General features: G+C 51.5%; 7 protein-coding genes across 7 annotated transcripts; 3 read left to right on the top strand and 4 right to left on the bottom strand.

Moving 5' to 3' along the window:
* Positions 1-930: 930 nt before the first annotated feature.
* Positions 931-1554, bottom strand: MIND_01225800 (uncharacterized protein; the record flags this gene model as incomplete). The annotated part of the gene is made up of 1 exon (XM_037368760.1): positions 931-1554. The coding sequence occupies one exon, from the start codon at positions 1552-1554 to the stop codon at positions 931-933; it is 624 nt and encodes a 207-aa protein (XP_037214728.1).
* Positions 1555-1971: 417 nt separating this feature from the next.
* On the top strand, positions 1972-3638 carry MIND_01225700 (uncharacterized protein; the record flags this gene model as incomplete). The annotated part of the gene is made up of 6 exons (XM_037368759.1): positions 1972-2185; positions 2234-2243; positions 2294-2370; positions 2421-2504; positions 2552-2877; positions 2934-3638. Exons 1-6 carry the CDS (start codon positions 1987-1989, stop codon positions 3636-3638), a joined length of 1401 nt encoding a protein of 466 aa, XP_037214727.1. The 5' UTR covers positions 1972-1986.
* Positions 3639-3963: 325 nt separating this feature from the next.
* Positions 3964-6561, bottom strand: MIND_01225600 (Growth factor receptor domain-containing protein; the record flags this gene model as incomplete). Its single annotated transcript, XM_037368758.1, has 4 exons — positions 3964-4738; positions 4790-5069; positions 5119-6420; positions 6471-6561. The coding sequence occupies 4 exons, from the start codon at positions 6559-6561 to the stop codon at positions 3964-3966; spliced, it is 2448 nt and encodes an 815-aa protein (XP_037214726.1).
* Positions 6562-8085: 1524 nt separating this feature from the next.
* MIND_01225500 (Anaphase-promoting complex subunit 2) lies at positions 8086-11115 on the bottom strand (the record flags this gene model as incomplete). The annotated part of the gene is made up of 17 exons (XM_037368757.1): positions 8086-8262; positions 8313-8389; positions 8438-8608; positions 8652-8821; positions 8872-8957; positions 9010-9132; positions 9183-9334; positions 9383-9549; positions 9609-9752; positions 9801-9856; positions 9902-9968; positions 10017-10095; positions 10142-10485; positions 10532-10611; positions 10658-10722; positions 10769-10961; positions 11008-11115. The coding sequence occupies 17 exons, from the start codon at positions 11113-11115 to the stop codon at positions 8086-8088; spliced, it is 2259 nt and encodes a 752-aa protein (XP_037214725.1).
* A 181-nt stretch (positions 11116-11296) lies between these two features.
* On the top strand, positions 11297-13695 carry MIND_01225400 (uncharacterized protein; the record flags this gene model as incomplete). Its single annotated transcript, XM_037368756.1, has 4 exons — positions 11297-11339; positions 11386-11436; positions 11493-12052; positions 12100-13695. 4 exons carry the CDS (start codon positions 11297-11299, stop codon positions 13693-13695), a joined length of 2250 nt encoding a protein of 749 aa, XP_037214724.1.
* Positions 13696-13832: 137 nt separating this feature from the next.
* On the top strand, positions 13833-14757 carry MIND_01225300 (uncharacterized protein; the record flags this gene model as incomplete). Its single annotated transcript, XM_037368755.1, has 2 exons — positions 13833-13991; positions 14044-14757. The coding sequence occupies 2 exons, from the start codon at positions 13833-13835 to the stop codon at positions 14755-14757; spliced, it is 873 nt and encodes a 290-aa protein (XP_037214723.1).
* Positions 14758-15158: 401 nt separating this feature from the next.
* Positions 15159-17902, bottom strand: MIND_01225200 (Alkaline phosphatase; the record flags this gene model as incomplete). The annotated part of the gene is made up of 16 exons (XM_037368754.1): positions 15159-15217; positions 15273-15323; positions 15372-15535; positions 15583-15800; positions 15848-15915; positions 15969-16047; positions 16097-16121; positions 16170-16353; positions 16401-16552; positions 16602-16707; positions 16754-16780; positions 16832-16946; positions 17000-17111; positions 17159-17264; positions 17324-17535; positions 17586-17902. 16 exons carry the CDS (start codon positions 17900-17902, stop codon positions 15159-15161), a joined length of 1995 nt encoding a protein of 664 aa, XP_037214722.1.
* Positions 17903-18228: the final 326 nt, after the last annotated feature.

Raw genomic sequence — 18228 nt, 5'->3', positions numbered from 1 at the left:
GGCGCGTGTGAAGTTTGAACAGCCAGGCCTGCAAGGCAGGGTAAAGCCTGGTAAAGCCTCTAAGTGAGGACGGTGCTGGCTTGAGGAAGGAGCTTTTGTATTGGAGGGAGGAGGAGGGAAAAGAGCTGTACCCTCAGTTAGACAGGCTCTTTATACGCCACCGCCTTATCGCAACTGACGGCCTGCTGACGATGGTCCAGATCACACTGGTGCATCAGCTGGGACCTGCTACAGTGAAGACTCCGTCATGCGTGGTCCGCTTTGTGAACACCAGACACAGGTTCCGTGAAACGGCTGATGCTAATGGCTGCGCGTGTACACATTGCCATGGATTTCTCGTTGATTTGTCGCCTACAAAGGGAAACATGCTGGAGCCTGTTGTGAGGTTGTGAATTGGCGTTGTCGTCCGCATGACTCTGTGGCCCAGCGACGTGGAGCTTGGGAGCCAAACTCCGCGGTTGATGCATGCAATAGCTCCAAAAAATTCTCCATCGGGACCGTCTGGTGAAGTACCAGCGAGCCAGTGGTCCCGAAGTTGGACCGGAAGAGTTTACTTCGACTCGTCAGCGCATTCAAGTTCGGACTGCAGTGTTGAACAACTCGGATATCTATAGGAATCGGACAACTGATCATCGCTGTGAGAAAGACTGCGAAATATACCTGTGCGTTGCTCCTCTGCTTAGAAAATTGAGATGAGAATGAGAGAGTAGTTCGAATTTCGGCTCAATAATTGCGCAATTTTTGTGGTTGAGTAGTATACAGGGTGTAACACCGTGTGACACTCGAGCGCTTGAGCTTCCGAGTTAACTTCCACTACCTCCAAAAAATTGCCAACATGCAACATCTTCGTGCCATGCATTCCAAATCAATTTCTGACTCGCAATAAGTAATAGTAAACCCTTGTCAGGCTATTTGTTAACGGATTTATAGCTAGATGTCACGGTCGGCGCTCTGCCTGGAGAGGATATTCCTCAATGCCACGCGCTGTTTTGCCTCCATATGCGGAAGACATGCCTCTGAGGGACGAAGACCCGCTCGAGGATGATTCTGCGCGACATCTCCTTGCGTCATGACCGCAGGGAGGGAAGCATGTCTTTTTTTCGAGACAACCTGCCTGTGACGACGCGCCGTTTTATTGCGGCTTACGGGAAGATTCTCGGTCTTGTGGACAGCAGCGGCAGGTTTTCCACCATCTGCTGCGTCCGATGACTGGTTGGTGCGGTCTTCGAACACCGAACTTGGTCCATCCATACTGCCACCTTCAGGTTGGAGTATGGCAGTCAGATTTTGGACCGATTTTTCCAGCGTCGCCAGAGCGCTGAGCAGATCTGCGGGGCGGGGGTACAACACAATCTCGCCTTCCTGATTGTCGGAAGGACGGAGAATTCGACTGCCTCCAGTCTGGGTGGCAATCGGATTGACATCCTCAGGTGGCCGGGTGACAATGATTGCTGGTGGTGCATCCGCCACACCCCTGTCGCGAGGGTAAAAAACCCTATCGTTGTACTCGGCGCGAACGTCTCGTCTCTCTTCTTCAGTCGCTCGAAATGACATACTCGGTCTGCTACAAGTGGCTTCAACGTTCTATGTGCGGCTTCAGTTGAATCCACGTACCTTTATCTTATGCTGAGATTTTTGTTATTGCGTTTTGCCACCGGCACGGAGTGGATGATAGAAGGAAAAGTTGGGAGTGGTCTTCGTCACACCGCGATTTGCGTGTTCTTATACATACGACGCGAACGAAACGAGGCAGTCAATGCGCCAGTCGTCGCCTGCGCTTTGTGCAGAAATTTGATTATTTACTGTCCTTTGTTATGCTTGATTAGTAAAGACATATGAAGACTATACCCACCCGTGCTGCGTGTCTGCATCATAAAGAACGAACCATAGTAAGGCCTAAGTAGGAATTGCCGACTAGAGTAAGGTCAATGTCCCGATCATTGTCACCTGTTGTGACGTGTCGCGTTCAGCCTGGTTCCAACGACCATGTCAGGCAACCTGCGGTTCGTAGAGCGCAGCGATGACGGGCACATCCGTCGCTTCCAGTATCGCAAAAGCGCCGAAAAGCGCCATACAAGCTCTTATGTTGATGAACGCCTTCCCATCCCCAATACCCATCTGCAAGTCAAAGAACTCCTCTCCAAAGTATTCCTGCCGTCTGGATACCCGAACAGCGTCTCGCCAGGTGCGGGAGGGAACTATTAACGAAACGTCGTAACGCTGCTGTGGCTAGACTATCTCCGGTATGCAATGTTTACGCAGGGGAGAGCTAAAACCGATTGCAAGGCCTAAGCTACCAAATATTCAATGCCCTACAAGCGTTCTGCAGCTCATTAGCTGGACTGCTATCCTCTCGCGCCCTGCTCGAAGGTATGGTGCACTATGATGTTCCTATTTCCCATACTCACTTCCCACGATAGGGTTTGGTGTGGGGAACCCGGACGCATCTGCAACCCATGCCCTGCTTTTGACTGTTTTGCAAGACTTCTTTGGACGTATAACCAGTGAGTAGCTCTCTCTCATCTGCCTCGCCGACTAAAGGGATTGCCAGCAATATGCGCCGCCTACGCTCTGGGCCCTTCCCTCGGCGCGGAAGCAAAAACTTTTCGCTTCCTCGCCGATGTCGCCAACGACGCTGCCATCGTTCTCGACACTCTTTCTCCGCTTCTGCTTTCCCGATTGAAGTTTCCTGGCACACGTGTTCTCGCGCTCTGTCTGAGCGGTTCGCTTCGTGCCATGTGTGGTATCTGTGCCGGCGGCTCGAAAGCCGCATTGGCCATCCACTTTTCCACGCCGGTTAGCGGAAGCGGAGACATCGGGGACCTGAATGCTAAAGACAGCAGCAAGGAGACAGTATTGGCGTTATTCGGGATGCTGGTAATTACAAAAAAAAACTCTAGTTTACACGCAGACTAATATGATCATATTTTCAGGCGGGAAGCTTGATTGTCCCTTATCTCACGAGCTCACGGGAAACATACTTCGTGCTCTTCACCCTCGTCGGCCTCCATCTCCTCCTTAACTACCTTGGTGTCCGCGGAGTTGTTCTTCGCACCCTCAACAAGCAGCGTCTGAGCATAGCATGGAATTATTTCTGCGACCAATTGCACGCTCCATCGCCCGCCCAAGTTTCTTACAGGGAGCGCGTGCTGAGCTGGAAGTTCAATGCGCTGGGGGACGAAGGGGTTACCTGCTCCATCGGCTCGTCGCTAGCATCTATACTCTCCGAAGACGCTAGTGTCCCATCTTCACTACTTCGTTCGATGCAGCACGAGGCTTATGTGCTGTGGTTCGACCCCGTTTGCCTCGCACCTGCCCAGGCGGCGTTTCGGCCCGACGTGCCGCGGTCGATGATCCACATGCACATTTGTCTCCGCGAAGGCTACTCTTCCGCCGACGTGGTCAAGTCGTGGGTGCACGCGACGGAGGTCGAGCGCATGATCAGCATGGACCGCCGGCTCAGTCTGTCGGCGCTGGTGTTGGATGCACACCAGAAAGTGAACGAACACTGGTCGTCGTTTATGGAGGAAATGGCGGAGAAGGGGTGGGAGACGCGGGAGACGACTCTGATGATCGGGATGCCGCGAGCGGTTATAGATCAACTGGAGGTCGAGGAAGAAGACAGGAAACGACGATGAAATCGATGGACTTTTGAAATCAGTGTCCGATTGACTGGAAGACTAAGCAGTTAGTTCTGTGCATAGTCTTATACTGATTGAAGGCAATTTGTCTGTGTATAAGAACGGAAATATATACAGTTTATTCGGAGACCTGGATTTCTTCTTCACAAAAAATCTCAGAAGATAATCAGTACAAGACGTTGCTATTGCGATACATGGAAGAGAGCTACAACAATTGCAAGAGAGGTGTTACATAGTCGAGAAACGAAGTAAATAAAGATAGCAGATAAGAGGATGCATATTAGTAGATGATGTAATCATAAGTCCATGATGAAGGTCCATTCTAAAATCGTTCAATGTGTTGTCGGTCACGACCAGCCCGCGGGGCCACTGGCGCTGTCGTCATATAATACGTCGCAATCGTGCTCGAGGACAGGCGCACATCAGCCGGTACCTCCGGGACATGCCGCACAGGCTGCCGGGGCTCCGGCATCCTCGGCGGGACACCCGTCATCTGCGAGTATATCGACGGCGCCGAATGGTCGCTCAACGACCGGGAGGTCGTGCTCTCCAGTAGATGCTGCCGCTGCTGGTAGTCTTCCCGCCCACGCTTCTCGCGGCGCTGCGGTCGTGGCTGGGGCCGTGGCTGCGTCTTCAGTCCGCCGAGCTCAAGATCCATCGGGCGAGAAATGTCCATCGGAACAACGCGGTGGCTCCGCCGATGTCCAAACAGCTTCTCCCCAAACCGCAGGAGTTTCCAGCGCCAGCCGCCTTGGTGGTCAGGTCGCACGGCTTGGAGTTGGAAAGTGCGCCGTTGGGCAGTTGCCTGTTTTCTTGCGCGCCGTCTCCGACACAGCCACAGAACGACGATGAAGATGAACGCGCAACCAAGGGTCATCAGGAGTATTTCCCACCATTCCAGTCTTCGGCGACCGCCATTGCCAAGAGTCGGAGTGTTTATACCCGTGACGCTGGGGAAGGGTGCCAGCGAGCCGGAAGTGGTCGTGACAAATTCCGATAAACAGGCGCCGAGACCCGGCACGACCTGGTCACAGGAAGCGGCAGCACAAGTCCCTGCTCGCAGAACCTGCTTGTTGCTTGCACAAGCAAGACACTGGCTTGGCCCAGCGCCAGAACAGCTCGAACAGCTCGGGTCACAGGTGACACACCTGCCAGAAGTCGCGTCGAAAAAGGCGTTCTTGCTGCAGGTCGGGAGACAGCGGCCATTGGCGAGGACAGGACGAGAGGGGGGGCATGACGCGCATTGGTTGAATGCACTACCTGAGCAAGTCGCACAGTCTGAATGACACGAAATACATGATCCAGACGCGGAAAAAGTGTTGGATGGGCACGAGGCAACACATTTGCCATCCGAAGCCAGTTGGTTGGAGCCACAGGAGAGGCAGAAGTTTGAAGAGCCACTACATGTTGCGCAAGATGAGTCACAAGCTGGAAGGCAGTGAGTAAAAGGGTCTTTGGGAGAGAGTACATGACATACCGGTACATGTCAAATTATCTTGCGGCGAAAGAAACGTTCCTGCAGGGCATTCGGGGACGCAGGTGCCATTGGACAAGACAAAGCCAGTGATGCAGCCAGTACATTGGAGCTGGTTGACGGTGGAAGCCGAGTTGAAGTTAGGGATCTTGCAAGACGTGCACTTGGACCCACAACTGTCGCATTCAGCCTTATTGTTATTCGCGATCAGCGATGTGCCTTGACAAACTCCGTTCGTGTCAGCGGACACACAGGTGTTGTTGAGGGTAAATGTCCCACTAGCGCACAATACGCAGTCGTTTGAAGTCCCGCCGGTGCAGGTCTTGCAAGATGGCGAACATGGCGAGCAATTTTGTCCATCTGCAAACGAGCCAGGCGGACATGTGGTACCAGCGGAGTTAACCTCCGGAAGAGCATTGCATTTGGTCTTATCGTTGGCGTCTTGTGTGAATCCGTTCTTGCAGGTGGTACACTCCCCCGACCCATCCGCACAGGCTGAACATCCAATCTGGCAGACAGAGCAGTCGCCTTTCGAGTCGAGGAAGAATCCTGTGGCGCATTTGCTACAGGCGGTCCCATTGGCAGCTGTCGTGAAGCCCGTGGTACAAGTGCAACTGCCGTTTGCCCCACAAACACCATTCACGCAGTTGCATGAACTCGCAGTCTGGGAGACTAGACAGCGCCCAGTGCCCGCCGGACCGTCGTCGCATTTAGCACACCCGCTGGGGCATGCCTTGCAATTCGGGCCAAAGAAGCCGGGCGCGCAGGTCTCACAAGATGGGCCGGTGAAACCAGGGGAGCAGGTACACGTGCCGGTGGACGAGCAAATTCCAGCCGACGAGCAAGACGGATTGCATGCGGCCGACTCAATGTCGAACAGCGTCAGGGAACCGATTGGCGGGCCACTTGTGGGGAGTTGGGCTGTGTCGGGTATAGAATCCCAAATGATAACGCGGTTGTTTCCCCCAGCGGGGGAATTGACCGCAATCCAAACGCTGGAAGACAGAGAGAGGGAGCGTGAGGTCAATGGTGTTGACCTGTTGTTAACGGGCGAAGAAGGGATGCTCGAAAACGCCGCTTGTCCACCAAATATGGGCTCAGCATATATTGCGAGTCCAGGTTCTTGTACGACATTCAGTGGTAGTCCCGTCGCCAACGTCGAGTTTTTGAACCCGGGAGAAGAAGTGAGGTTGACAGAGGATGATGTTAAGAGGTTATGGAGAAACTGTGGGTTGGTTGTTGTCGTGTATTGTCCAGGGAGAAGGAGGGCCGATTGTGAGCCAGGGCTTGATAGTGTCACTCCAACTATATAATGAATGATGAGAATAGCTCGAAAGGACAAGCGGACAACGCACTGGATGTGTTCGAGTAGCCCTGTAAACATTGCCCGAGAGCACAGACAATCGTTGATACGTTAGAGGTGGTTTGTAGTAGGGGAAGGAGCATAGCGCTCTGGAGGGTGGTGGTGGTTCGAGGGAGAGTTGTAGGGTGCTCTAACCATTGTGTTCGCTGTGGCCATCGTCTGCAAAAAACAATTGTCAAGTTTGACAGGACAATGGGAATTTGGTTGTCAATCGTTTCCATATTTGGAAGACGGATCAATGATTGTCACGCTTAAGTGACGGTGTGTCACATGATGATCCTTGAGCTTGCAAATTTTTAAACGCTTGACTTTTGCTTCTTCAAAGTTACTTGCAGACGATACTATGATAACCTGCTCGCCCGAACTATACACCATGCCTTCTCCTTGTAATAAAGCGAGATTTTGCTGTTCAACAAGTCCCCGAACAAAGCTCAAGCTGGCGCATTGACTGCCAACTTGGGTATAAAACGCCTGTGGTGTGATCACCGCTTCCAGCCTTTCCTTCTACACATCATCTACGTGCCTGTGGCAAGCCAAAGCACACATAAACTCAGCGACTCTTGGTAAGTCTCCACTTGATGGTCATACGAAAAGCTCGATATTCATTTCATTGAGGACAACACCAGCATCTGCACACCATGTCATCCTTTGCGATCAAGAAAGAACGCGCCGACATTATCGTAACCTCTCATGAGCAATTCCAAGTACCAACTATAATTGTTACCAGACCGCCTGAGGACGTTATTGCCACCCAAGCTAGATCGAACCGGAATCGTCGCCTGTGCGATAACCAGGAAAGCGTGACCATTTTGTACCCCCGCACGGCTGCAGAGTTCTTCGTTGTTGCCAGCTCACATGTTACAGCGCTCGAAAAGCTGGTCGAAGAGGTGACCGCACTGCTCGGAGGCTTTCTTCATCATTCTACTGTAACGTCTCAACCGACTTTACTATTTAAAGATCTTACTAACCGACCCTGTCAAGTGACCGCTGCAGTGGCTCATGAGCCACCGAAGACCAATGGTGGATGCTATACTGCCGCTGACGGGAGCGAGAACCAGAATATTCCGACCAACACAGCAAGTCCCAGTGGTGCAAATGGCAAAAAGGTCGTCGATAAAGGAAGACATGCATACTTTCCTACATCCCAGAGTCCAAAGCCCAACGTGGAGAACCGTAATTGTGCCGGTCTAGTTGCAGGCACATTTTCTCAGCCTCCGCATCCTCGAGGGGGTCTCCGGCCCTCAGAGGTTTGCCTTCCGCGTATGGCGGCAAGACAGCGAACGGCCTTGATAAAGATATTAGCTGGACAGCGCGTTCATGTCTAAAGTGTGTACATTAGTTTGCCATGTTTGCTCCGACGGAAAACTTGGGAGGAGTGTATCAGGAGTCTATATGATTGATTATAATTCTGGACATCACGAGAAAAATCAGTTCTAACTCTGCAACAAAATTCTGAATCCACGGTGCCATTTGAAACGTTGATTGATATTCGTCATTCGACCAGCAGTCTCAGATAGCTTTCAGTACACACAATGCTGTTACACTAATTCTCAAAAAATCATCGTTTGCCACACTACCCCCACAACAATTCATACACCATCCCGACTTCACGCATTCAGCATCCATAGCCCATCCTTCGAAGTTACCCTACCGCTCCTCGACGCGGCCGCCATGAATCCAGCAAGCTGGTCGATCGACTGGTCGTAGTTTGGGGCAAGTCGCAGCATGCTCTGTATCTTGTCAAGTGACATCGGTCCCAGATTCGTGAGCATCCCCTCGATAAACTTGACCAGGCTTAGTCAACAAAAAGATAAGCAATGCAGAGGACACTCACGTTCCAGTACAACCGCATCTGATCAGCATGCTGTTGTTGAGCAGCGGTGAGCGCGGGTTCTTCGACGGCCATTGGAACTACGCAGCTATCAAAAAAATGACAGGGATTTTTCTGCTAAAACGCACCGGAACGAGATGGCGCGGGGCCGGACTCCTCCTCAACTTCGAGTAAACGGAACACATTCTCTTGGTCTTCCTTTAGCACTCCAAGATCGATCCATGTGATCAAAGCCTTGAGGGCTGCAGTCCGATCGACAGACCCGACACCTGCTATGAGCTCTTCCATTGTCCAGACATCTACCGAGTATAAGCATTGAAGGGAGGAAGATGAATGTAATACTTTTCTGAGAGAATAATTCTATAAACGCCGCTTCGAGTGGTGGGACATCGACATCGACCTTGCGGTCTCGAAGCTCCAGCTCAAGATGTACAGTGCCGAGATGTGGGAGCCAACGCAGCTTCTTGTCTGGCTTAGATACCGTGTATTCCTTCGCGTAAGCTTTCTGCAGTCTAGAAAATACGTCAGACCAAAACTTCCTGGGAACGAACAGGAGACGAACTCCTGGAACTGTCCGGGCATAATAATGTCACTGGACTCGAGAGCCGGCCAAAAGTTTCTCGAAATGATTGTAGGATGCACGATAGACTGATCCCGGCTCATCAATGACGAACGGAGAAAGGATAAGGGTATGACTGACGGGTTTCTGTGACTGTATGTGGGTGTCTATCCGCTTGGAGTCGCTCATGTCCTTGAGCATGACCTCGCATACTTGCATTGCCGCTTCCCCGAATCGAATCTTCAGAATTTCGATCGTCCGACGCTGAAATCACTCGTTAACCAAAATGAACGTTCAGTAATCAAGAGATGCACCTCCTTGTCGACCTTGGCCGTATTATCCTCTTCCTTGATTGCAAGTAGCCGTTGCGCAAGCAGCACTTGTAACTCTTTGACAAAGAGGTCTTTGGAGTCGTAGATACTAACAAGGGTGCTGATTACGTCGCTCGGCTTGTTCGTTCGGAACTCTATGAAATAGATGAAATAAATATTGTGAAGCAAGCGTTATTACGAACCTGGGCCAGCATCGACGGGCTCCGGGTCCCAGTTAGGATCATTAAAATTGTCGGCATCTTGCTGCTGCAAAGGTACAGGTTGATCATTTTCGTCCACTAGCGAGTCGCCTCCGTCGTCGTCCCCAACAAGGTTGGCCACAATGCTTCGAATAGTGTCCGGTCGTTCTCTGTGCATTCCGGTCAGCTTCATAGACCGAATTTCGAGAAGAATGAACAAACAACAAACCTTAGATATCGTCGTATAGGATCTGCTACCTTGAACAACAATACACCTGGTGGGTCCACGATCCGCAAACATTTGATAGTGGCCACATATTGCTGGAGAATAATTTTAGTGTCAGCCCCCGGATGTAGCAGCCGTTTGTGATTCCTGTGGTGATTAATCAATGACAAAGAAGAACACGAAATAGCTGCTCACGCTCTGCGCAGAGCTTGAACAAGAGTTGCACGTTGATCGACTCGTTGTAAGCATTCCTTTTTCCAGAGTCAGATGGCGTTTATGATGATGATTGGTCTGACCCTGAGGTCTTTCAAAGCGCCTTCCGAGTCAGGGTAGTCGACAATAATGTCAAATATTTCGGATGTCCTGAGAACCCTTGATGAGGAATATTTGTAGTGAAAAATTGTAACATACCGTAGATCACACAGAGTCTTGTTCATGTGAAAGTCAAATCGCGCACCAACATTCGCTAACATACTCCTGGCGTCATCAGCTACCAGATGTCAGCAATTTCATGGAGGAGGCGTGGATCAACGTACTGCTGCTAGCCCCTTTGGCATACATCGGCAACATCCACGGCACAATGTTGGTGCTCATCCATTTTCTTAGGTCTGGTAGGATTTGACCATCCCACTTTTTCGCGTACGTCTCGTGAATATAGTGCTCGATGCGTTCATATCCGACAGTAGCCACGATACCCTCGTAACGGTCGGCCATCCCAAGTGTTTCAAATGAGGCCCACATTTGGGCGGTATGAGGGCTCGGCTTGACCAACGACGACGCACAAAGGGCTTTAAAGCCACCCAAAAACTCGGCAGGAAGAGCGGAAAAGAGGCGCGTTTGGAACGTTAGAGTATAAGCTGTCCGTATCGTCGGTCCCAATCTGGTCAGCATGAAGTTAGAGGATGGAAAGTCAATAGTCGACAAACTCTTCTATTGGTGCCCAAGTACGATACCATTCTACAAGACGAAAAACGAGTTGCAGGATGGTCTCAGGATCGCGGTCTACCTGAAAATCGGTTTAAAATGTTTCCTGTGAATTTCTCGAAACTTACCTGGTACTGCGCAAGGTATCGTTGAATATCCACCACCACCATATGAAAGTTGTCCGCAACAGCGTCTAAACAGTCATCAGGTGGATCAACGAAAACAAAGAAAACGCCCACCAAGGAATACCTCTAGCATCACAGGCAACCTTCTGCTACGATTGATCAGGTCGAATGCAGTTTTGACCTGCGAGATATCTACGGACTCATCAAGCTCAGGCTCACCGTGTGTTGTTTCTGGGGACGCGCCTTGAATCGAATTGGCAACCCCGATGTTGCGTGGCCGCAGGTATTCCTGGGCGACATTCCATGCCTAGATTTTGTCTAAGAATGAGTCCATGATTTGTTCGACTACTCACCTCCGTGTATGACATGAGACCGGAGATTCCTGGCTCTGTTCGGTTCAGGCGCGTGAATCCTTCATTCCATTTGGCCTGCACTTGTGAACGAAGGGCTGCGGTGGCCATGGTAGTGGGGGAGAGGAGCTGATTATACGGTCCCTTGGGCGTGTGCCAAGTGCTTCAGAGTACGCAAGAGTATGTAAAAGTTTATTGGGAGCGCGTCTGTAGACGGTGAACAGAAGAGGTCAAGGCCAAACCTGGCAGGTCACCTGATCCGCGCTCGGCTACAAGCTCAAAATTTTCCTTCATGTTAGCAGCCAGACTGCGATGGGCCGCTCCCCCCCGATTCGGTTTGTGTGTCTGTTCAATGTGGATAATCTTCTCAGACTCCTATAGCTAGTCTCTTCTTTCGCCACTATGCTGCCCAGGCAGCAGCTGCAGCTCCAGGTAAAACACATTCCCATTTTTCTGGCCCATACTGCGGTGCTCATATTGGTTCACAGCACGGGAGGCTCCCCCTCAAATACACTTCAACACGTTGAAGGGCAAGGTCTCCCAACAAACGCTGGACGCCATCCTCGTAGTGCCATTCAATCTCACAACAATGTCGCCGGTCCAGTCAGAGGTCCTTCCCCTCCTCCCACAAATTGCGGAGCCCTATCAAGAGCGGCAAGACGGAGAACCAGCACCACTGCGTGACCTTATGGTTCGCGCCAAAACTGGCACTGGAAAAACACTCGGTTTTCTTGTCCCCGCCATTGAAGCTCGGGTCAAGGCCCTAGAAGTACTTGGCGGTGTTCGCTATGCTCGGTCGAATGTTGGGGCTCTGATTATTAGTCCGACGCGCGAGCTTGCGACTCAAATTGCGGCAGAGGCCCTCAAATTGACACACCACCACAAGGGTTTCGAGGTCCAACTGTTCACCGGCGGCAACAGCAAACGGATGCAAATGCGCAATTGGATGCGAGGAAGGAAGGACATCGTTGTCGCGACACCTGGGCGGCTTCGTGATCTTTTGGAAACAGAGCCGGAGGTGAAAAATGCGTTTGCGAATACAGCAACTGTGTGTGGTCTTTTGTTACCCGTTTCCCGCCCTCTCATCTCAATTAGTTTATTCTGGATGAAGCCGACACGCTTCTGGACATGGGCTTCCGTGAGGATATCGAGGGCATCAAGGCATTCCTACCCCCAACGCCGCAACGACAAACTTTCCTTTTCTCTGCAACCATCTCCAAGGAAATTCAACAAGTGGCCCGTTCACTGATGGACAAAAAATACGAATACATCGACTGTATCTCCGACGAAACCGCTCCAGTTCATGCCCATGTTGAGCAGTTCCACACTGTCGTTCCCAGCGCTGCAGACCAACTCCCGCATATCATGCGTCTCATCATGCACGACCAACTCGTCCATCCGACCAGCTCAAAGGTCATCGTATTCTTGCCTACCACCAAAATGACTCAACTCTTCTCGACCTTGGTCACTACTCTGGCAGCCAACAATCTCCCTAATCAGCGTGCAACCAGGATTTTTGAACTCCACTCCAAACGCGCCCAGGAAACGCGAACTTCAGTTTCCAACGCTTTCCGCTCGAACAACGGTCCCGCCGTGTTAATTACCTCTGATGTCTCAGCGCGAGGGGTCGATTATCCTGGTGTCACACGCGTCATCCAAGTCGGTATCCCTGCAGGAAGAGAGCACTATATCCATCGTGTCGGGAGGACGGGTCGGGCTGGAAGCAAAGGTCGCGGTGATCTCGTTCTTCTGCCTTGGGAAATCGGTTTTGTCACGTGGCAGCTTACGGATGTGCCCATGAAGCCCCTTGCGCTCAACGAGATGAAGGACACAGTTCGAGAACTCGCTGCTAAGCACGATGCGAATCCGAAAGAATTCTTTGCTGAACATGAAACCCGACCTGGACGCCCGCCCTTCCCACCGACAGTGGTGCCCATGACTGAAGACTTGGACGAAAACGTGAAGCAACTTCTTCCGCGCCTCGATGGCGGCGCTATTCGAGAGACTTTCCTCTCTCTGTTGGGTTACTACATGCCAAAATCTCACGAGCTGCGAGTTGAAAAAACGGTGATCGTGCAAGGCTGCGAAGACTGGACTGTGGAAGCATGTGGACTCGAGACGCCACCGTTTATTTCGGTCGATTTCCTGCAAAAGCTTGGACTCAATGATGGAAGGACACGGCATTTCGGCAAGCGGAGGCAAGAGTCTGCTTGGGACAAGAGTCAGAGAGCCGGGCCTGCATGGATGGGTCGGGGAAATGTCAGGGCAAACAGGGAGAACCGAGACCGCCCTACGATCATGCACCACGAGTCGAAGGTGGTTGACACGTCGGAAGACAGCGAAGCAGCAGAGTACCGCGCAAAGCGATATCAGCACGACTCGAGAGGCAGCTACCGACCGAGAGCTTCACGCCAAGATGAAAACACCCGCACCTATGATCGTACACGGGCATATGATCGTGGAACGAGGCCTGCTGGCTCTGGATTTGACTCTGGAGAGCGCAGGGACGGGTTCAACGGGCGTGAGGGCGGTAATTATGGAAGCCGTGGCAGTTATCGAGGCCATGGTGGCGGGTATGGGCGGCAGTCAAACGAGGGTTATCGTCCACGTCCACGTGACGGAGGCTACCAACGAGATGGTGGTGGTCGTGGCCCGCGTCGTTCTTTTGGCATTGAGTCTGATCGAGAGTAGTAGTGTATTATCATTATATTTGTAGCATCTCAGCTTAGACAGTGAACAACTAATACATAACGCACGCAACTCAAGAATGCGAAAGTCGCGTGTTTTTTTCAGCTGCTGATTTCAGATTTCTGTCAGCACCCCCCACCATGAATCCGACCTTGCCACCAGAGCTTTGGCTACATATCCACGCGCTAGCTACTGAAAAGAGCTCCGCACTGGCTCTCTCGCACTCCGAATGCCAGCGCTTCGCACCCCGACATCAGGACTTCTCAAAGCCTTTCAATCTCATTACCCAATTCTACCAGGTTGGTCTTTTTTTTCTCTTCTTTCTCTGTGTTCAAACGACTATTTCGACAGGATGTGCACGCGTTTACGCGTGTCTGCCGACTTTGGAACGCTCTTGCTACGGCATTGCTCTACGAGAACGTTGTGGTCAACGAGCATTTTCCAGCACTGCATAAAACGCTCGAGGAAAGACCAAATCTGAAGCATGCTGTCCGCGCAGTCCGTCTCTCGCCCTACCGATTGGACGACAACAATGCTATATTACTTGCCTGTCCCAACATCTCTGTTGTCTGTCAAGCAGATGACTCGGAGAAGTCTTACGGACATTACCGTGCCGCTAGCTTCGACCTACAACGGCCCCAAATCCCACAAACACTCCCCAGTCTTCAAATTTTATACTGGGTCGAAACCGACCAATCTACAGGGCTGCTGCAGCCCATTCTCCAGGCCGCGCCGAATCTCAAACGACTCTTCATCTCCGAATCGCCTCAGCCTGCCACAAAACGCGTGGCATCCGACCTTTCCACTGTGGCCACCCGGCTCGAGCAGCTCAGTCTCGGCCAACTAGTTGGCTGGGACATGACGCGTTGGATACTCGCACTCGACTTCTCCCGCTTGACCAGCCTCGAATGCGCACCGGGTTTTATCGAGCACGCCGACTTCCCGGCAACCCTCCCGCGCCTCCAGATGCTCCGCCTCTCGTGTTTCCGCTCCCGCATCCCGTTCGCGCGCATATTCGCGCGTTTTCCCGCATTGCGGGACCTTTCCCTATGGAGTCTGGGATAGTTTTGTCCCATTACCCCGCCCCTCCGCCAAAGCGTCGCATAACTACGACTACGGGGTCTGTAGTGCGCCAAGACAGGACCTCCTCCTCGTCCGTCTCACCTCTGCGATCTCTTTTCGCGTTATAAAAGACTGGAAGCCGATCCATGACCATTTTACGCTCCTTCTCGACCCTGCATTCCCCCCGACTGCACGCGTCGTGCTCTATGGTGCATGGGACTGGATTATGACGGAGGCACGATTTGCACCCATGCGTGCCGCCCTTAGAGAAAAAGGGTGTCTTTTAGAGCACCCGGAAGGCAAGGTCGTTAACTAGGCAGCTAGATAAAGAGGATAATAAGAGGATTCTACACATCTGGGCAGTCAACCCCCTAGTACATTTTACTTTTCCTTGAAAACTGCGTTTAGTGTGCACCAAGGCCCAACGCGTTCGCCATCTTGAAGAAGACATCAATGCTGTTATCTGTTGCCAGTGTTCAGCGCTTTCAACAGCGACAGGACATTATGTTATCACTTACAAACACCACGGAACGTCTCTGCTCCTGGCCCATTCGCAAACACAGAGACATCTGACCAAGGTTTAGCAAATATCTCGCCCCCTCAGAGAAACAACAAACCAGTGAGCGAATGGACACCCGACCCTTCTGAAGGGGGCAGATTGCCAGATAGCGTAAACCCAGCCTGTTGGTCAACCGGGTTAACGACGTAGCCGTCTGTGGAACCCTTGGGCGAAACGGCTGCAACACGGGGACCAGATTGGTTGATAGCATAGGATTCACGACTAGCAAGCATAAGATGAAGGGGCTGGAAAAAGACAAAAGATATTACTGATCGGGGAAGGCGGCTGTACCAGCAGCGAAAGCATATCGCGGCGTCCAGGTGACGGGGAAGTTTGGTCCTTGGGCACCAACAATGAAGCTGCTGTTGTCAGGCGACATTGTATAACCACTCAACCCCGAGTCGCCGTAAACGCCGATGGCCTTGCGCTTTTGGCGATCTGTCGTTTGTGAGGCGAGATACTTGGTGTCTGCGGAGCCAAAAACGTCCTTTATCAAACGTGAGAAAGCCCTCCACAATGAGTTCTTACACTCACAAAACCGTGTCCGTGATCAGCAGTCACAACAACAAGTGTGTTTTTGAGTTCCCCGATTTTCTCGAGATCTTCATATAAATAATTGAGCGACAACATGATTAACAATTTCTAGTCAACTCACGAGCAAGGGAGGCGCGAATAGTGTCGTCCAATTCAAGCAGCTCGCCGAGAGCGCGATCGTAGTCCAGGGCATGCATCATCTAGCTTATTGATAAGGGAATACGACATTAGAAAGATTGAGGAATAGACCTTATCAATACTGGCGGCCTCCGACCTAATTGAACCATCAGGAAAAAAAACGTCAAAATTTTAGAAAACCTGCATCATGAACCAGCCAGTCCCGGATTTCTTGGAGCGTGCTTGCAGGATATCGATGGCCTTGAGTGTCATAGCCTTCAGGCCTGGTTGGTCCAGAGCGTCGCCACCGTCTCCAAGAGGTGAATTCTTCAATCCGACCAAGTTTTTGGGGTAGATGTTCCTGTCGATCCATTTGGGCAAAACCGAGGCTACGTACTACCTAAGTACCATGACTAACACAACGAGAAACACTTACTGCTAAATATACCAAGAGTCTTTTGGTTGTTCTTCGCGCTTTGCAGCTGGGTGTTGTTGTAAACGAGTTGGTATCCCGCCGCGGCGTATGCCTTGTACATATCAGTTCCGTTATAGGAACCAGATCCCGGGAAGAACTGTTCAGCACCACCACTTTTGTGACATAAGTGATATTACTTTCCGGTGAAAAAAATGAAATTACCCAAAAATCACGTCGGGGCCTTCACAGCTGGTTGGCCAATGGAATTCAGGGGTACGGGCTTGCGCGCCATTGAGATATTCATAGACAATCGAAGCGTATTCGCCCCCTGCAAGGTTGTTACGGATGTTCAAGCAGAAACTGTCAATACGAACGAGAACGCGTGTGGGAGCAAAGGCCGGCTGTGATTGTGTGAGATACATGTGTTTTGAAGGAGGACTAAGAAGGGGAACCTGGTGTTGCATCAGAGATATGAGCAGTCGAAACCATTCCAATAGGCCCTTTGCGCTTGCGACGGAAGAGCTCTGCAATAGTCTCAAACTTGGGATCATCGAAAGGGGTTGGCGACTAGGTGTTAAGGATTAAAAGTTTGGAAGACAGAGACCGTTAATGACACAGACGCTGTCAGCGTAAACATTGAGCGCATCGACGGTCGTTTTCTTGCCAGTGTAGAGAGCGGTTGCAGAATTGGCGGAGTCTGTGATGTAGCTGTCGATGGAGTGCGTCATTTGGCTGCACCGAATATTAGTCGGAAGTAGATTGGTGACGCAACTACATACTGGCCAAGTGCTTCCATCTGATCCATTTGCATGAGAGATTGGTATACACCGTTGACGGACTTGTGGGCCAGAACTCGTGCCGCGGTTATCATTGACTGGGTCATACCTAGAGCAAACAGCCAAGGGTGAACGATGTCTTCCAGAGGTCAAACAAAATGTTTGCACCATCTCCGATGAAGAACAGGACATTCTTTGCGGCAGCTGTCTTTGGTGTTTCACGGACGAACCATGTGGCGACTGTGGTTTGGCCATTGTAGTATTTCAACGTCGCCTTGTATGTACCAGGTTTCTTGAGGGACAGTCCACGGAGAGAACGGGCAGCGGCGTTGACGACGGTAGGAGATGAAGCATCGAGGGCAAATTGGTCCTGATAGTACCTTTCCGAAACAAGTCAGCCGATGACCTGAAGACGAGTCTGTGCACGCACGTAAAATTGTAGGTCTGTAGGTCGGACCAAGTGCTTTTGAAGAATTTGGAGGCCTCCTCGCACTTCCCCTTGCCCTCTTGAATGCAAAAGGTGAATTTTTCATCAGGGATGCCTCCGTTGAAGGCTTCTGTGCCATTTACAGGAGCGTGGACCTCCAACCGGACATCGAAGTACTGACCAGGGAGGAAGCTCGCCTGGTCAGGCGGGAAGACGCATCCAAGGGAAGGACACGCTCCAAGACGGGTAAAGGTCAACGCCGACGCCCTCAGCGAGGCGAGCGAGACGACAAGGGAGACAGCGCTGGTAAGAGCCCGCATATCGTCCGTAAAAGCAGGGCCAAATTTGCGTTACAAATTTATAGCCGCGAGATCAGCGTGGACACTGCTAAACGTGCACGCTGGCGGAACGTGCGTTCGTAAATCGTTGGAGGCAGAACAACACTTGGCGATCTTGGCCATAGGACCATCAATCGCTTGCATGCCCGAAACAGAGAAGCAACAGTCGTCGCCAGTCACAATGTGGACTTGTTGAGGAGATAAGAGATAGACCATCTTAGGCCGTGAAGTCGACTGGAGTCAGCGTGAAGCCTTGTCATGAGGGTTCGTGTGATCAAGTGCAGTGGCTGTGTGGCATAGGTCACGGA

This window comes from Mycena indigotica (genome assembly GCF_014461135.1).
Source record: "Mycena indigotica strain 171206Taipei chromosome Unknown Mind.scaff0012, whole genome shotgun sequence".
Classification (NCBI taxonomy): Eukaryota; Fungi; Basidiomycota; class Agaricomycetes; order Agaricales; family Mycenaceae; genus Mycena; species Mycena indigotica.
Note: the sequence above shows the minus strand (reverse complement) of the source record. Positions and strands in the feature narration are given on the sequence as shown.